The sequence below is a fragment of the Entelurus aequoreus genome, linkage group LG23 (assembly GCF_033978785.1).
Source record: "Entelurus aequoreus isolate RoL-2023_Sb linkage group LG23, RoL_Eaeq_v1.1, whole genome shotgun sequence".
NCBI lineage: Eukaryota > Metazoa > Chordata > Actinopteri > Syngnathiformes > Syngnathidae > Entelurus > Entelurus aequoreus.
The window spans coordinates 21,924,286-21,943,809 of NC_084753.1; the positions used below are offsets into that span (position 1 = coordinate 21,924,286).

General features: G+C 39.8%; 1 protein-coding gene across 15 annotated transcripts in view; it reads right to left on the reverse strand.

Moving 5' to 3' along the window:
- The window catches only part of otofa (otoferlin a), a 165,862-nt gene that overhangs the window by 35,346 nt on the left and 110,992 nt on the right, over positions 1 to 19,524 (reverse strand). For 7 of the 15 annotated variants that reach the window (XM_062034929.1, XM_062034930.1, XM_062034936.1 and 4 more), the window contains exons 16-27: positions 17,031 to 17,139; positions 16,775 to 16,961; positions 11,163 to 11,283; positions 10,708 to 10,808; positions 10,510 to 10,600; positions 10,320 to 10,436; positions 4,067 to 4,219; positions 2,778 to 2,970; positions 2,584 to 2,708; positions 2,374 to 2,508; positions 1,240 to 1,401; positions 956 to 1,027 (exon numbers count right to left, since the gene is read on the reverse strand). In XM_062034929.1, the coding sequence (XP_061890913.1) occupies positions 956 to 1,027; positions 1,240 to 1,401; positions 2,374 to 2,508; positions 2,584 to 2,708; positions 2,778 to 2,970; positions 4,067 to 4,219; positions 10,320 to 10,436; positions 10,510 to 10,600; positions 10,708 to 10,808; positions 11,163 to 11,283; positions 16,775 to 16,961; positions 17,031 to 17,139 (1,566 nt within the window). The remainder of the gene's footprint in view (positions 1 to 955; positions 1,028 to 1,239; positions 1,402 to 2,373; positions 2,509 to 2,583; positions 2,709 to 2,777; positions 2,971 to 4,066; positions 4,220 to 10,319; positions 10,437 to 10,509; positions 10,601 to 10,707; positions 10,809 to 11,162; positions 11,284 to 16,774; positions 16,962 to 17,030; positions 17,140 to 19,524) is intronic. The other 8 variants (XM_062034942.1, XM_062034941.1, XM_062034939.1 and 5 more) reach the window with 3 other exon arrangements.

Below are 19,524 nucleotides of genomic sequence, written 5' to 3' on the forward strand. Positions count from 1 at the left end.
GTAAATAGGGATGTCTCGATATTGATATCGGAATGTTGGTCCGATATTAGCAACAAAACAGGATTATATTGGCTTGCATGTAAAATGTCAGATATAAGCAGTCCTGCAACGCGTTTACTTGTGCAAAGATGGACAGCCATTTCACATTTAAATATCCTCCAATTAGCAAACAAGGTTGGTCTTTTCTTGTATTTTAGTTAAGTCATTTACAAAAGGTAAACATGATAGGCTATAGGCTACGAGGAGCTGGCAGCTACGCAAACAATAGTACACAAGCTACACATAAATAAGTGTCTTTTATTGAACAATGTAGCAGTCTAAAACACCACCTTTGTCAATAAACAAGTATCAAAGTTACATATTACTTACACATACAAAGTATCCACGGCAAAGAGTAACCAGTAACAAACGGGTCTTCATCATTCAATTTACTGCGTCTATGAGCAACTAAATAAATTATTGTGGCCACTCGGTGTTTCCAAAAAACAATTATCCCTCCACTTCAACTTAAAGACCGCATACCGGTAAGTCCACTCCATAATAAATAGGTTAGTGTTTTTCATACCTACCATTGTTGGCTGTTTGACTAAGTTCACTTGATCAAGCCTTTTCTAACATTTCACACTTTAAAATAACAAAAGTGTGTATGATTCCTGTTTATATCGGATTAATATTGGTATCGGAAGATACTTAAGGCTCCCATATTGGTAATGTATCAAAAGTGAAAAGGTTGTATCGGCACACCCTTCGTTAAAAATACTGCAATGTAGTATGTATTTTATATCGACTGGTGGAAAGTGAATGGATTGATGTTCCCAAGGCTGGCAAAGTTTGTACATTTCTTTCTTTTAATTGGATGGATTAGATATGATGGTCAGATAAGTGTAGAGGAGACAGATACTCATGTCAGTAGAGAAGAAATACAACAAGTGATGGTTTGAAAAGAGAAAAGCACCTTTATCTGAGGGACAGCAAAGTTATGGACAGCAATCAGAGCTCGCCTTATCTCCTCACCATCAAAAGGTATCTGGAAGCACCAGGAGAGGGTGCAAGAGGGCAGAAGGGATGGATGTTTCACAAGACAAGGAGAGAGCGGAGGGACACCCGAGCAGTTTGTTTACAAATGGGGAAAGCAGGGGTGTGAAAACCGGAACACAACATAGGATTGGATATTAAGGAAAAAGGAATAAAGTATGGAAACGCATATAATGTCCCCTGTTATTTGAAATTGTGGGTTACCTGAAGAAGCTCAAAAGCTGCAAGCAGTTCTCCTGCAGTGCAGTTCCCCCTGTAAATCTGGTAGTACTCCAACTGTGGTGGAAACCTTGGAGGGCCGTAGTGCTCGTCACACATCTTAATGGTGGGCTTGGCGAATGTCCGACCTATGAACTCTGCCTTTCCCTGGACATAGGATCATAATAATGGGCAGTGGAGACACTCAAGGGACAAAGGAAATGGCAAGGATGTGGGAGGTGCAGTTTTTCACTGCAACCACTGGATGGCAGTGAAGGTTAGAGGCATATGGTTGGAATGAGGATGAAAAAGCCTGCAAGTAAAAAAAAAATACTTGAATTTCTGTGAATCAAGGTGGAAAACTTTCCATGAGATTGTTGGGGAATAAACTGGAAATAATATAGGATATTTATTTGCATACAGCACACAACTCCTCTACAGACCCATTCAGTAAATTTAATTCAATTGTTCTATTTTTTATGTTTTTTCCTATTCGGTGAAATTGTCATTTGAAGTTATGCAGAGTCCATCCATCCATCCATTTTTCTACCGATTGTCCCTTTCGGGGTCGCGGGGGGTGCTGGAGCCTATCTCAGCTGCATTCAGGCGGTAGGCGGGGTACACCCTGGACAAGTCGCCACCTCATCACATGGCCAACACAGATAGACAGACAACATTCACACTCACATTCACACACAAGGGCCAATCTTGCCAATCAACGTGTTATGCAGAGTCATTCCCATCAATTCCCATGGAAAGTGTTAAATATTTGCCAAGCTTCCCCTTGGAAATTACTGGAAATATTTATATATATATATTCAGCTCTATATGCGCCAAAGAAGTAGAGCTCTTTGCAAATGTATTATCAGTGCAGCATTACTGCTGCAGAAATGGCCATGAATAATTGCATCAACAGCAACAATTCATGCTAGTGACCTTACTAACTCCAATTCAGTGTCTGCCATGCTATGCATTCACACTCTGTGCATGCATGATCAAGGCCGTTCACATGAGAGACGGGGTGTAGGAATGAGGTGTACAAATGGTCAGAACATGAGGAATGGAGAAGCAAAACATTTCATTGAGCACAACACATTGACTTATTTTTCCTGTGCTTGATGGTATTGAGCGTGATCATACCACAGTGTCTTGGTCGTATATTTCCACCACGATGATTGGCGGGTCGTCTCTCAGCTCGCTGGCCTCCCCAAATAGCTCCACGTTGTCAAAAACAAGCAGCTGGTCCCACGTAGGGCAAAGGGTCTCGCTCAGAATCTGCAGCAGCACACGCAGTACGTGACATATTTGTGTGGAAATATGGCAAAAAGGAACGCAGTTTCAAATTGTTACCTCAGTGACCTGGCTGTGTGTGGAGAAGAAGACTCGGGCGAAGGGGTCGGAAAGTCCGCTGTTGTCAGCGGCAAACAAACTTCTGGCCTGGTACATGTGTGCTCTCAACTGGAAGACCTGCTTCACTGTTGGACACACATTTAGCTAGTAAGCAGTTCTCTTGTAAAAGTGACCAAATCCTTAGTCGTACTTACTGTCATACACCAGGCTGACAGGGGGCACCGAGTGAAGCGAAGGGCCCGCTTTAGCAACTTTAACCTCCTCAAAACCATTAGGCAGACCACTCAAGAATTCTTTCTTATGCTTGTTGAGACCGAGCCATAAGTACAACTCAAGCTTAGCCTGTACCGTCCAACCAGCGTGGCCAAAGCCTTTTTTACCAGGTAGCTGTGAGCAAAAAGTCAAAACAATTGTCAAACTATTAAACATTTTAATCAGATTGATTAATTCGGATTAATCACGATGAAATATTAATTTCTAATCTACCGGTATATAATAGTGTTGAATTTTGCATATATTGCACCGAATATGTTTATTAAACACTTAAACATGTTCATGTTAAAATGTTTTTTTATGAATAAACATGCATCCACATTAATGTCACTCCTTTTCTGTTATTAAAGTACTATCTTAGATGAACATACTTTGGTGAGAAGAAAGTTCCTTCCTGCAGAGTCTGCATAATACTAGTATATATGTATGTGTATATATATACGTATATACGTATGTATGTATATATATATGTTTATGTATATATGTATGTATGTATATATGTGTATATATATATATATATATATATATATATATATATATATATATATATATATAAATAAAGAAATGATAAATGGGTTATACTTGTATAGCGCTTTTCTACCTTCAAGGTACTCAAAGCGCTTTGACAGTATTTCCACATTCACCCATTCACACACACATTCACACACTGATGGCGGGAGCTGCCATGCAAGGCGCTAACCAGCAGCCATCAGGAGCAAGGGTGAAGTGTCTTGCTCAAGGACACAACGGACGTGACTAGGTTAGTAGAAGGTGGGGATCGAACCAGGAACCCTCCGATTGCTGGCCATATATATACATATATGTATATAAAAATACTTCTGTCAACTCAATTAACTCAACCAAGTCCTGCCTGCTTTCTCTCTCAGGCACTGTAAAATTAAAATCAATGTCAGGAATTATTGACCGATTCAAGGCTTTAATTACCGAACTTGAGGTTGGGTAAACATAATAATAAAAACGGTATATCAATAGTTGTTTAAAGATTTAAAAAAATATTGCTGACTTATAACACCGTTATAAGCGGGTCCCTTTCGAATTCTAAGAGTGTGTGTTTAGACAATCTTAAACTTGCACAAAGGTTTATAATGACAATGTTTTAATTCGTATTAATGCATTATTTTTGACAGCCCTAATTCTAATCCAAGCGCTTTAATGATAAGCTTGAAAGAAAAGGCCGCAGACAACTCACCTTGAGAAAAACTGCTTTGACTTTACCACAGTCTTTTCCTGTCTCCTCATCCACGACGGAGTAGAGAATGTCTTTGGAGGGAATTCGGGCATAGGCAATGCGCTTATTGTTGCTCATCATCCATACAAAAACATCAGGGATGCTGTGCTGTGGCTAGACAGTAATCATATAATGAGTTAATAAGCAAGTAAAACGGTAATAATGCTATACAAAAAGTTTAAAATAGATGAAACATTTCAATATAATTTAGTAACCCTACAAAATATGCCTAAAACGTCCTACAAGAGGACAAAAAGTGACAAAAAAACATTAAATGCAGAGCGAATACATTCATAAATACAAATTAACTTTTTTCGGTTGCTTCTTTTTACGTGTTATTGTATTACAACCAAGGGAAAAACAACTGTGAGTGCATTGACATTTGGTGGGACAAAAAATACATAATTCTAGTCACCGGCTGTCATGTATGACCAGAATAAGTTGCTAGATTTGTTGTGAATTTTTTGAAAAAAACCCAACCCAAAACAATAAAGCGGGCTCTAAAAAATCAGCAAATGTAGCCACAAATAGTCTGGTATGGTATGGTCTTTATTGTCATATTGTATGATCTTTATTGTCATTGCACAAGTACAACAACACTTAGTTTTCAGCACTAACAGTTGATACATGTGATCTAAGTTGGCAGCACTGATAGAAGCAGACAGTCTCATTATAATAGCGCCAAATGTGATAAGGTAAGGATGTGCCGCTCGATCAGCCATAATCAGTATCGGATATTTTTTGTAAAAAGAGTGTGTGATACTGATCACAAATGCTGATCCCCTCTTGCTGACACTGTTTTTATTTTTAGTCTCCCTGCTGATAGGCAGCTTGCAGCTCATTATGTATCTCCATACAAAGTGTGGAGCCGCTAATAATCATGTCCATTATAAACTGCATTTCTTTGTATCTTAAGTATCATTATCATCAGGTATCATTAACACTGGAGAACGGGTCAGTGGCCTAGTGGTTAGAGTGTCCGCCCTGAGATCGGTAGGTTGGAGTTCAAATCCCAGCCGAGTCATACCAAAGACTATAAAAATGGGACCCATTACCTCCCTGCTTGGCACTCAGCATCAAGGGTTGGAGTTGGGAGTTAAATCACCAAAATGATTCCCGGGCGCGGCGCCGCTGCTGCCCACTGCTCCCCAAGGGGATGGGTCAAATGCAGAGGACAAATTTCACCACATCGAGTGTGTGTGTGAAAATTATTGGTACTTTAATCTTTAATCTTAATCTTAAATACTGTATGTTATACACCGAGAGCAAGCCAGGAGCAGGCATGATAATACCTAAACCAGGGGTCTCAAACATGCGGCCCGCGGGCCAATTGCGGGCCGCGAGACGTCATTGTGCGGCCCCCACCTCACTGTGACAGTTTAATGTTAGTGCGGCCCGCGAGTTTTAATTGCATGGCGCTTGACAGCGTTGTGTGCGGAGCTGATTGGTAGTATAAAGCTCTCAAGGGCATGCCGATGGCAATGCTTTAAGTGTCCTCTACAAAATGTCACCGCATCATCCTTTTCTCCGTACTAACAGCGTGACGGCCCAGACACACGTTGTATGGGGCTGCTGACTCACGCAAGTTATTGCAAGACATACTTGGGGAGCAGCCATATATGTCACACTGAGGGTGGTCATATTTTATTCTATTTATTTTTTAACACTGTTACAAATATGTGCCACACTGTGAACCCACACCAAACAAGAATGACAAACACATTTCGGGAGAACATCCACACCTAAACACAACAGGAAAATACCCAGAATCCTTTGCAGCCCTAACTTTTCCGGGCTACACAAACACCCCCGCCTCCCCCCAACCCCGCGCACCTCAACCCCCCCATACACACCTCAACCCCCCCATCTCCCGAATTCGGAGGTCTCAAGGTTGGCAAGTATGCATTGACGTCAGTTGCGCGATGCAAACAGGGAAACATTTTGCCGCTTTTCCACGAGTCCACGACACCCGCACACACTCTTCTTCCCTCCCTCCCTCAATGCCTCCCTCGCTCGCCCGCCTGCTCGCTCCCGCCACCGGCGCCGTTGTAAACAGTCCGGGCGGGGAGACGAGCACTCCGCCGAAGGAGCGAACGACAATACAAAAGTAAGTGTGGTGCACTGGACCCCAGCGCTGATACTCTGACAGAGAGTCGCTGGGTGAATCACACGTGTAACACGTTAGTGGTGATGTTAGCCCGTTCGGGGCTAATTGTGCTACCGTAACTGTAAACTCCACGGCGAGCCCCCCTCCCCCCTCCCGTTGGCTCCAGACAGAGACGATTTTTGATGCAATATTTCTTTGTTGAGCACAGGAGCACCCCGACGTGTCTTATTTCATTTCATTTTTATTTATTTCCTTCATTGATGTGCATCTTTGATCGATAGACAATTATACCTCAATTATTCAATTATACATTTACACACCAATGCCTGAGAAGGAGCAGGATGAAGAAAAATCTTTTTTTTTCTGCCCCCTTCAACATACTACGTAGTCTTACTTAATGATATCAAATGAACCAACAATTACATCCAAATATAACGAAAACAAACAAAAAAACACAAGAAGTGCAAAACTTCATGATGTACAAACCGAACAAAAAAAAAAAAAAAAGTAATATACACCTCACGGGATGATACAAAACAAATACAAAACCAGGCAAAAAATAAGTAAAATAATAAATATAAAGCAAAATGTAAACACTTATGGCTGTCCATATGATTTTATTGTTCTGTCTTTATATATTTTTTCAATTGGAATATATTTTTACAGTTGTTTATGTCATTGTAAAGAGAATTCCATAGTTTAACCCCCACCACTGATATGCACATTTGTTTAAAAGTTGTCCTTAAATACTAATGTTGGAAATGCCATTTTCTTCTATGCTCTTCATTCTCACAAGTGATGACAAACATTTTTTGTAAATTTGCTGGTAATGTTTTACTTTTAGCCTTAAACATGACACAATGTTTGTAACTTTACTAGCTCCTGTAATTTCAATAAACCCGAATTAATAAATAATATGTTAGTGTGTTCTAAATAATCTACTTTATGAATAACCCTTATAGCTCTTTTCTGTAGTTGATACAGAGAAAGTTGCAGTGCACAAGCTATACAATTTGAAACGTCATTATACAACTAGACATGCTGAGGAGTATGCAAAATACCAGGGAGATGAGAGAGTGAACCGGTTGCAAATTTTAAAACCAGTCTACTGAGGCAACAAGATGAGTGAGATGGTTGCTAGGGCGGGAAAGCCATTCAAAGAAGGTGAATTAATTAAAAAGTGCATGTTAGATTTTTTTTAAGAAATCTTTTCTTGCGGCCCAGCCTCACCCAGTTTCTGCATCCAGTGGCCCCCAGGTAAATTGAGTTTGAGACCCCTGATCTAAACCAATCGAATTTTAGGTGGAAAGTAAGCAGCTGTTAACAGGAAATTAACAAGTAGATTTATAAAAGTCTAGAGCGAGGATAATATGACAACTGTTGGTGTGTCAGCATTGTCACAGTCAGTTCACAACACTCAAGAGGAGGGTGGATACATCCATACATTTGTGGTATCGATACCAAAAGTAGTATCCGTATATGATCGATACTCGAGTGATTATGTCAACATTTTCTGTGTTTTTTATTTTGGTAATGTTTACAAACTTTGAGAATAATTCCTTAAACATAGGAGGACTTTGAGAGCAAACACCAGAGGATTTAAATGAGCAGTAAATAATACTTTTTGCCTTTGTTTAGTTATTGTGTAGTATTGACTTTGTTTTGCTCAAACAATTGTATGTCATAAAAGAAAATAAGGAACTTGTTTTAATATTGTGTTGATAGTGTTAAACTGTCAATAGCACTCACCATAAATAAATCGAATAATCTACAGTTGATACATGCGATCCTCATCGGTATTAGTATCGGCCGATCTCACTCATGGATGATCGGAATCAGAAAACCCTGATCGGAACATAACTAATTTCCAGAGGTCCAAATTGATTCATGGCAGGCCACAACAAATTAATTTTAATTAATGTATGGGAAACTGGTTAAAAGCAGAACAAATTAAAGGTTGATGAGTCTTACAACGGATTGTGTTCCAACTTAGTCGATTATATAATACAACTGTGCCTGTATTAAAACTGAGCATTTTCTAGGCAAGGCAAGGCAACTTTATTTGTATAGCGCTATTCATACACAAGGCAGACTCAAAGTGCTTCACAGACAACAAAGTGAAATTAAAGAAAATAAAAGCAAAATTAAAATGCAGACAATAAAAATAAAAACGGTGCAGACGTTAAAAGTTAAAAGATTAAAAGATTTAGCTGAAAGCCAAGGTGAACATAAAAGTCTTCAGTCTAGTTTTAAAAGTAGTCAGAGTTGGGGAGAGTCTGACATCTTCAGGAAGTTTATTCCAGCTATTTGTTGCATAGTGACTGAATGATGCTCTTCCTTGATTTGAGTTTACTCTTGGAACCGCTAACAGATTGGTCTCAGAAGATCTTAGTGATCTAGAGGGCTTATATAGTGGGAGCATATCAGTGATATACTTGGGCCCTAGACCATGTAGTGATTTATATGTGAGCAGGAGGATTTTGAAATCAATTCTCTGATGTACAGGGAGCCAATTTAAGGATTTAAGAATTGGTGTAATGTGCTCACATTTTTTGGTCTTTGTTAGAACTCTAGCAGCAGCGTTCTGAACAAGCTGTAGCTGCCTGACAGTTTTTTTGGGAAGACCTGCAAGGAGACCATTACAATAGTCTAGCCTACTGGTAATAAAGGCATGTACAAGTTTTTCAAAGTCTTGAGCTGACATGAGCCCTCTAAGTCTTTTTACACTTTTGAGGTGATAGTAGGCCGATTTTGTTACTGATTTGATGTGACTGTCGAAATGTAAATCAGAATCTAAAAAACCCCAAGATTTCTGGGTTTATTTGAGGTTTTCAGGGACAGTGATTGAAGGTGTTGGATGACTTTAAACCTTTCTTTTTTAGCACCAAAAACAATTATCTCAGTTTTATCTTCATTTAGTTGTAGGAAATTTTGGCACATCCAGTGTTTGACTTGCTCAATGCACTGGCACAGAAGATCTATGGGGCGATAGTCATTTGGTGATAGCGCTACATAGATTTGGGTGTCATCGGCATAGCAATGATGGTCAATGTTATTATTTTGCATGATTTGTCCTAGTGGGAGCATATAGATGTTAAATAAAGTCGGCCCCAAGATTGAACCTTGGGGGACTCCACACGTTACGTTGGTTGGTTCTGATACAAAGTCACCAATGGAAACAAAATAGTTCCTATCTTGTAGATATGACTTGAACCAGCTTAAAACTGTGCCTGAGATCCCCACCCAGTTTTCCAACCTGTCCAAAAGTATTGAGTGGTCGACAGTGTCAAATGCAGCACTGAGGTCCAAAAGCATTAATACTGAAGTTTTGCCAGAGTCTGTGTGTAGACGGATGTCATTTATAACTTTAAGAAGGGCCGTCTCTGTGCTATGAAGAGGTCGAAATCCTGACTGGAAGTTGTTGTGGCAGCCATATAAGATACCATTTGGATCCTTTGTACCTAATGTTAAAAGGGGTGGGTCCATACTAAGGTTGTCCCGATACCAATATTTTGGTACCGGTACCAAAATGTATATCGATACTTTTCAAAATTTCTATTAAATTTTTTCCGGATAGCCCGTAGAGATGCATACATCTCTTATTGCACTCAAAAAAACATTTTAGAAGATTGAAATTAAATTAAAAGTCATTAAACACATTGGGCTTTTCTTATTGCACTCAAAGAACAATTTACAATTTTACATATTAAATATAGTCTGTCTAACCTAATCTACTATTAGGTTAGAATAGAATAAAAAACGTTATTGACATTGTAATAAATGTTTCATGATTTATGGTTGCCACTCCTGGTCTGGCTTTAAGACAAATACAATCATTAGTAAACACTAAAAACTATACTATGGATACAATTACACATCTAAGACATGTAGCAGGTAAAACAAATTGTAGGAATTTGTAACACAATTTAGTTATTTCACTTGCATTAGTTTACACTACGTGGGCAGTTTTGACTGCACTAATAATAAAGTATTTTTCAAAGGCAGAATAGTATAATTTCTAATTCATTAGTACCACGGCACTTTAATAGAACCGGTAAACCGTATAAACCTAGTCTATACTGATGTATATTACAGTTTATAGTTTACCTCATCAGCAAGGAAGCGAAGTCTCTGCAGGAAGTTTTGCATCAGCTTCAGTTTCTCTTTTACTATGTTTTTCTTCACCTGCGTCCTCATCTGTTTGGCTTGCTGACCCATGTTGTCCTGTGTGAGCAACAACAAACACCCTTTAAGAAACTGTTGCAAAACATTATTGCATTATTATTATAATTGTCACCATTTCTCTCATGCAGGATTTGAGTCTCTCTCGGTCCAGTTTGGTTCTGCCTGCCTGATTAATGTCCTTGTTAGCCAAATTTACAAACCGACTGGGGAAAAAGCAGAAAATACAAAAAAATCAAAAGCGAACCTTTGAACCCTTTAGCGCAATATAAGGCAGAATTTCACTGCAAGTTGTTAACATTTTGGAGCTTGCCTGCAGCCAACGCTCAGCTCCTCCATAACTCCCCTGAGTCTGCGTTCCGGAAAGGCCTTCTCCGTCTTAATGATCTCCTGAACGTCATTTAGACCCTCCTCCTGCACATGGAAACATTTCATGGCTTAGCGACTAGAATGAACCCAAGGTGTGTGACACCATCATAAAGTTGCATGAGGATATATTATTCCCTTCTGAGCTGAATGGTGCTTCAGTTAGCAAGCTCGGGGCTAGAAATGTGGAAGTTGCCTTTCCCCGATACTGGGCCATGGCTTATTGGTTAGTCAATGGTCTGTGACTGCTATTTTTGGCTCTCTGAGTGAACTAATAGGTCTACCTCATTTAATAACACTAAACGTACGTAGCACAGGATAAGCCATACATAAATGAATGCATATTTAGCTTGTGCAGTGCTAAACTATATTTATAGACAATTGTATACGGTCAGTACTGACCAGCTTGTCAGCGATCTTGTCCATTATGTTGGAGTTGTACAACCGTCGTCTTTGGTCCTGCCACCAGCTCCTGATGTACACACATGGTTTCTTCTCGAAATAGGGAAGGTGGAAGTAATTCCTGTATGGTATAAAAAGCCGAAAAAGCAAAAATAAGCTTACAAATGTCAAGAGCTAGATGGACAATCCCTCCAGTAACTCTACTATTCACTCATTTATCCTTTCTTAAGTTACTGTGCAAAAGTTTGGGGAAATAATTATAAAACCAACATACATCCCTTAACAATCTTACAAAAACGGGCACTTAGAATTATCCATAATGTGGGGTTCAAGGAGTACACAAATAGCTTATTTTTAAGGTAAAAAATGTTACAATTTCCTGATTTAGTAGAATATTTGACGGGGCTTATCATGTTTAAAGCAATAAGTTATCAATTGCCTGCAAATATTCAAAATGTATTCATAGAAAGGGATGTGGGGTAAAACCTCAGAGGAACGGCAAAATATAAACACGCTTTAGCACTTAACACAAGGAAAAGTTTTTGTGTCTCAGTCTGTAGGGTGAAAATATGGAACAGCCTGAGTGATTAACTCAAACACTGTTCGAACATTGAGCATTTTAAGAAATTGTACCAATCTAGTATTTTGGTTCGGCATAGTGAGGTCTAGGCTTGTTTTGAATGTGAGTATAAATGACTTATATGACTTACTTATGATGATATATTGAGAATTGTAAGCACATTGTTCTGGGCAAATTGAGTTATGTGGATCCAGATGAATGTGATAAAAATGTGGTTCAGAGGAAACTGGATATTAGTTAAAGTAACTATGTAAAAAAAAAAGGGGGGGGGGGTTCCAAAAGTTTATACTTATTCCCACTACCCTTTTGAGATATGTTTGATTTAATTACATTTTATTTTATTTTATTTTATTAATGAATTTTTTTTTTTTTTGTGAAATAATAATATTGCCATTGAGCACAAGACTGTTCACTGGAGATATGTATGTATATTATGTACTATATGTATGAAGTGGAGCTGACTATGACATACTCAATAAACAACGACTTTAAGGCAAGAGTAATTGTTCAGGTAGAAAGTGCAAATTTCTATAAAAATCTGCACCTTCTGGTGCAAATACAGGATACATGTGTAATTCGTCTACCTATCATGAATCAGAAAGTAGCCTGCTAGCAAACAGACTTATGGATGGCAAAAAGCAACAAGGTATTTTGTGATTTATCGGACAGACTGATTTGAGTCATTATAAACATGTTCCTCCTGGGCCAGAAATTTGTTTTTGTTTTAAAAGTTTACATAATCATCCATGAACCAGGAAGTAGCTTGCTAACTAACAAATTGACGGACAAAACAAAGACCAATATTGCACTCACGTTAACTTGTTTTCACAATGTAACTGTTTTTTCCGCCACAAAAAAATATTAGACTCCGTTTTCATCCTTTCTCATCCTCCATGAAAGTAGCCTGGTAGCTAAAAAAAATTGATGGCTGGACAAACAGTGAAAATTGCACTCTTTGATTTGCTAGAGGAATGTTTTTTTTGCCATTATTATACATTTTTCTCTGGTAAAGAATAAAAAAATAGTTGAGTTCATCAGACCTTATGTTGTCATCCACAAACCAGGAAGTAGCTAGCTAACAAACCAGAAAGTACATAGCTAACAAACCAGGAAGTAGCTAGCTAACAAACCAGGAAGTAGCTAGCTAACAAACCAGGAAGTACATAACTAACAAACCAGAAAGTACATAGCGAACAAACCAGGAAGTACATAGCTAACAAAGCAGAAAGTAGCTAGCGAACAAACCAGGAAGTACATAGCTAACAGACCAGGAAGTACATAGCTAACAAACCAGAAAGTAGCTAGCTAACAAAACAAGAAGTACATAACTAACAAACCAGAAAGTAGCTAGCTAACAAACCAGGACATACATAGCGTACAAACCAGACAGCAGCTAGCTAACAAACCAGGACATACATAGCGTACAAACCAGAAAGTACATAGCTAACAAACCAGGAAGTACATAGCTAACAAACCAGAAAGTAGCTAGCTAACAAACCAGGAAGTACATAGCTGACAAACCAGAAAGTAGCTAGCTAACAAACCAGGACGTACATAGCTAACAAACCAGAAAGTAGCTAGCTAACAAACCAGGAAGTACATAGCGAACAAACCAGGATGTGCATAGCTAACAGACCAGGAAGTACATAGCTAACAAACCAGAAAGTAGCTAGCTAACAAAACAAGAAGTACATAACTAACAAACCAGAAAGTACATAGCTAACAAACCAGGAAGTACATAGCTAACAAACCAGAAAGTAGCTAGCTAACAAACCAGGAAGTACATAGCTAACAAACCAGAAAGTAGCTAGCTAACAAACCAGAAAGTAGCTAGCTAACAATCCAGGAAGTACATAGCGAACAAACCAGAAAATAGCCTAGCTAACAAAACAGGAAGTACATAGCTAACCAACCAGGAAGTACATAGCTAACAAACCAGGAAGTACATAGCTAACAAACCAGGAAGTACATAGCTAACAAACCAGGAAGTAGCTAGCTAACAAACCAGGAAGTACATAGCGAACAAACCAGGAAGTCCATAGCTAACAAAACAGGGAGTACATAGCTAACAAACCAGGAAGTACATAGCTAACAAACCAGGAAGTACATAGCTAAAAAACCAGGAAGTACATTGCTAACAAACCAGAAAGTAGCTAGCTAACAAACCAGGAAGTACATAGCGAACAAACCAGAAAGTAGATAGCTAACAAACCAGAAAGTAGCTAGCTAACAATCCAGGAAGTACATAGCGAACAAACCAGAAAGTAGCCTAGCTAACAAAACAGGAAGTACATAGCTAACCAACCAGGAAGTACAACGCTAACAAACCAGGAAGTACATAGCAAACAAACCAGGAAGTCCATAGCTAACAAAACAGGGAGTACATAGCTAACAAACCAGGAAGTACATAGCTAACAAACCAGGAAGTACATAGCTAAAAAACCAGGAAGTACATTGCTAACAAACCAGAAAGTAGCTAGCTAACAAACCAGGAAGTACATAGCGAACAAACCAGAAAGTAGCCTAGCTAACAAACCAGAAAGTAGCTAGCTAACAATCCAGGAAGTACATAGCGAACAAACCAGAAAGTAGCCTAGCTAACAAAACAGGAAGTACATAGCTAACCAACCAGGAAGTACAACGCTAACAAACCAGGAAGTACATAGTTAACAAACCAGGAAGTACATAGCTAACAAACCAGGAAGTACATAGCTAACAAACCAGAAACTAGCTAGCTAACAAACCAGGATGTAGCTAGCTAACAAACCAGGAAGTACATAGCGAACAAACCAGGAAGTACTTAGCTAACAAACCAGAAAGTAGCCTAGCTAACAAAACAGGAAGTACAAAGCTAACAAACCAGAAAGTAGCCTAGCTAACAAAACAGGAAGTACACAGCTAACAAACCAGGAAGTACATAGCTAACAAACCAGGAAGTACATAGCTAGCAAACCAGGAAGTACATAGCTAACAAACCAGGAAGTAGCTGTCTAACAAACCAGGAAGTAGCTAGCTAACAAACCAGGAAGTAGCTGTCTAACAAACCAGGAAGTAGCTAGCTAACAAACCAAAAATTAGAAAGCTAACACATGGGGTCCATGTTTTTTTTCAACATAATTAGTAGTTGTTTTTTTGTGTAATTCAATGACCAGACAAACAAACAAAAATACTTAATTCCCCTATTTTTCTGCTGTTAGAGTTTCTTTTTTGTAGCTGTGTAACTGTTTCTCCCTTATCCAGTATCAGAAATGTTATGGTCTTGTTTGTCTAATATGATCCTCAAGAAGCAGGAAATAGCCTGTTAGCTAACAAATTACCTACTCAGTGGCCTAGTGGTTAGAGTGTCCGCCCTGAGATCGGTAGGTTGCGAGTTCAAACCCCGGCCGAGTCATACCAAAGACTCTAAAAATGGGACCCATTACCTCCCTGCTTGGCACTCAGCATCAAGGGTTGGAATTGGCGGTTAAATCACCAAAAATGATTCCCGGGCGCGGCACCGCTGCTGCCCACTGCTCCCCTCATCTCCCAGGGGGTGAACAAGGGGATGGGTCAAATGCAGAAGACAAATTTCACCACACCTAGTGTGTGTGTGACAATCATTGGTACTTTAACTTAACTTAAATTGATGGACTGATGAAAAAAGACAACAACAGGTATGTGATTATTTGTTACTTAAAAATTGTGATTTAATGAAGTGTTCCCCCTCCATAGAATTATTTTCCTGTGTTTTGTATTATTTCCATTCCAGGGCCCTAATATACTGGTCACAAGGGGTCATATGCTGCAGCCACGCTGGTGCTCCCTCGTTTTTGATACCTATTAAAAGGACTGTTTACATATATGCCACAAAGCATAACAGAATGCAGGTGGCGATCTGCTAGGACCCCAAAAACATGCTAAAATAGCATGTGCAAACCTTAAATGCATGTACTATTAATGAGTGTGTTGCGGGTGATCTACTTAGACTGCGTGCACAACTGCAAGTGCAAAAGTGGTGCAAACCGCCATTTTTAAATGTGAATTTTGCATGTAGTACCGGCTGTGCCCATTGAGACGCTCATTTACTGCACACCTGTATCATATTCTCCAACTTGTGGTGTTTTGCTATGCTGTGGAACAGGCAGCACACAACTACAATGTGTTCCACCTTTTCTTGGCAATATAGAAGTGCAATCTAAACAACATAATTTTTACCCCTGGGAGGTGCCGCGGTGTTGAGATTTGGAATGATCCAGATGCAAGAAAACGCATTTTGACAGAAGTTTTCTAATGTGGCAGATATATTAATTATAAACCTCCTCAATGAAAAAAACACCAGCAGACAATTTAATTTGTTTTAATCCCTCCCTTAAGTCATCCAGCAGTCATGAACTTATAAGATGACATTGCTGAATAGTCAATATATAGCAGGTCTAATATATATATTTTTTATATTACTGTACCAGTTTGTCCCTACCTTCCAAATGTGCCAAATATAGACACAGAAACAGCGTTTTGATTAATCACATTGTGAGTGCTAAATGTTTATATTTGCATCTCCTCCCAGTAATATGGGCGTTTTGATAATCAGCATATATTCTGCATATACATTAAGACAGCCAGGTAAACTATTTTTGCACATTTAAGAGATGCAATCCTCAGCGCACAAACTTAATAGATGAGTTTTGCATGCGTTATCAATTTTAGTACACGCAAAACTTGAGTAGATCAGTCCCAAAAAGCGCTGGAACTGAAATAACACAAAACACAGGAAAAAAGATGGACAAAGTCCACCCTGTCATGTGGGATCATGTCATATATAGTCCTGTCCTTACAACTTATTTTTTTACACTATCCTCCATTAACCAGGAAGCTGACAATTAGACAACAGCAACAAAATTGATTGATAAACAAGAAATGCGTCTCTCAACAATATTACAGTACTGTCGTCATACGCCATCATCCGTGAATCATGAACTGACAACTACAAATATCCTATTTCTGTGTATTTGTCATCATGATCCTGTTGATCTTATGACCCTTGACCTCTGACCTGTCTGTGATGACAGGTCTCATGAGCGGCGTAGAGGAGACCGACACCAGGTCCCCTTCCTCGTCCGCCTCTTCGTCGCTGGAGTTCTGGATGAGCTCATTCTCCTCTTCCTCGCTTTCGCCGTCTTTCTTCTTCTTTTTCGACGACGACAGTTTGCTCGTTCCGTCTATCTGGTTGCCATAGTTACCTTTTTGGGGAGACAGCTCATTAGTAAATTGTGGTACTATTAGAATTTTAGATTAGGAAAGCAAATTACCAATTGTGATCTCAAAAGTTGTTGACTTGTCCCCAATTTTACGGTCAATCATGGTGGCCTCTAGGAAGGCACCGAAGAGGAAGAACTCCTCCATTTTGCCTGTGGCGCTCTGGCAAGGGGAGGGGAAAAATGGGAGCAAGATGGCCAGATGGGTAATAAAAAAATATATTGTTGCCCTGTGCCTGTTGAAATAAGTACTGCTTGCTTTTGTCTTTTTAATTCCGCAAAATAAAACAAAAAAGACTTTAGAGGGAGATAATTTTTATTTGTATTATTTTACAAGTCAATATATTTAATATATATTAAAAACTATAATAACCTGAATTGTATTATATATATATATATATATATATATATATATATATATATATATATATATATATATATATATATATATATATATATATATATATATATATCAGCACCTCCAAGTCCGAGTCCATGGTTCTCGCCCGGAAAAGGGTGGAATGCCATCTCCGGGTTGCGGAGGAGACCCTGCCCCAAGTGGAGGAGTTCAAGTACCTCGGAGTCTTGTTCACGAGTGAGGGAAGAGTGGATCGTGAGATCGACAGGCGGATCGGTGCGGCGTCTTCAGTAATGCGGACGCTGTATCGATCCGTTGTGGTGAAGAAGGAGCTGAGCCGGAAGGCAAAGCTTTCAATTTACCGGTCGATCTACGTTCCCATCCTCACCTATGGTCATGAGCTTTGGGTTATGACCGAAAGGACAAGATCACGGGTACAGCGGCCGAAATGAGTTTCCTCCGCCGGGTGGCGGGGCTCTCCCTTAGAGATAGGGTGAGAAGCTCTGCCATCCGGGGGGAGCTCAAAGTAAAGCCGCTGCTCCTCCACATCGAGAGGAGCCAGATGAGGTGGTTCGGGCATCTGGTCAGGATGCCACCCGAACGCCTCCCTAGGGAGGTGTTTAGGGCACATCCGACCGGTAGGAGGCCACGGGGAAGACCCAGGACACGTTGGGAAGACTTATGTCTCCCGGCTGGCCTGGGAACGCCTTGGGATCCCCCGGGAGGAGCTCGACGAAGTGGCTGGGGAGAGGGAAGTCTGGGTTTCCCTGCTTAGGCTGCTGCCCCCGCGACCCGACCTCGGATAAGCGGAAGAAGATGGATGGATGGATGGATACACACAAAAATCTATACATATATACCTATCTATATATATATATGCATATACATAAATACACACACATATATATATATATATACTGTACATGTATACGTATATATGTACACACATTATATATATATATATGTACACACATTATATATATATATATATATATATATATATATATATATATATATATATATATAAATGCATATACATAAATACACACATATATATATATACTGTACATGTATACGTATATATGTACACACATTTTATATATATATATATATATATATATATATATATATATATATATATATATATATATATATATATATATATATATATATATATATATGTATATATATATATATATATATATATATATATATATATATATATATATATATATATATATATATATATATATATATACGCACAAGAGAAGCCCTACAGTACAGGGACTGCAAGGTGTCGTCAGCCGGGATTGAAGTGAGGAAAGGAAGGAAGTGGAAGGCAGAAAAGGCAGTGGAGGTGGCTGAGTCACGACTTAGGCAAAAGGCACTGTTTGGGGCCGTGGCAACAGGGAGAGCAGGCTTGGGCTACTTCCCAAAGACCCAAGTCAGCCAGGCCCGGGGCAAAGACAGACGACATCTACTCCAGGAGGAGGTCCGTGCAGGCTTGGAGGAAGAGCGAGTGGGCAGGGTAGTGGGACTCCGGCAACAGGGGGCATGGACAAGATGGGAGGGCACGTTGCAGCGCAAAGTCACCTGGTCAAACATCATGCATGCAGACCTCCGCCGCGTCCGGTTCCTCGTGGCAGCAGTCTACGATTCTCTCCCTAGCCCAGCAAACCTCCATGTGTGGGGGAAGAGCGAGACACCCTCCTGCTCCCTTTACTCCGAAAAAGGCTCCTTGGAACATCTCCTCAGCAGTTGCCCAAAGTCCCTGGCTGATGGTCGCTATCGCTGGTGCCATGACCAGGTACTCAAAGCAGTTGCTGAGAGCATAGCCTCAGCCATCAGCACCAGCAAGCAACATAATGCGCCAAAGAAGGCAATCTCATTCATCAAAGCTGGAGAGAGACCTCGTGTACATCTACAGACAACAACAGGACTCCTTCACACAGCCCCTGATTGGCAGCTACACGTGGACCTGGGAAAACAACTGAGGTTCCCCCAGCACATTGTAACAACATCTCTCGGGCCAGACATGATCATCATCTCAGAGGCTGGAACTAACAGTGCCTTGGGAGGAGCAGATTGAGGAAGCCAACGAAGGGAAACGTGCCAAGTATCAGGAACTGGTGGAGGAGTGCAGGGACAGGGGCTGGAGGACTTTCTATGAGCCAATAGAAGTTGGCTGCC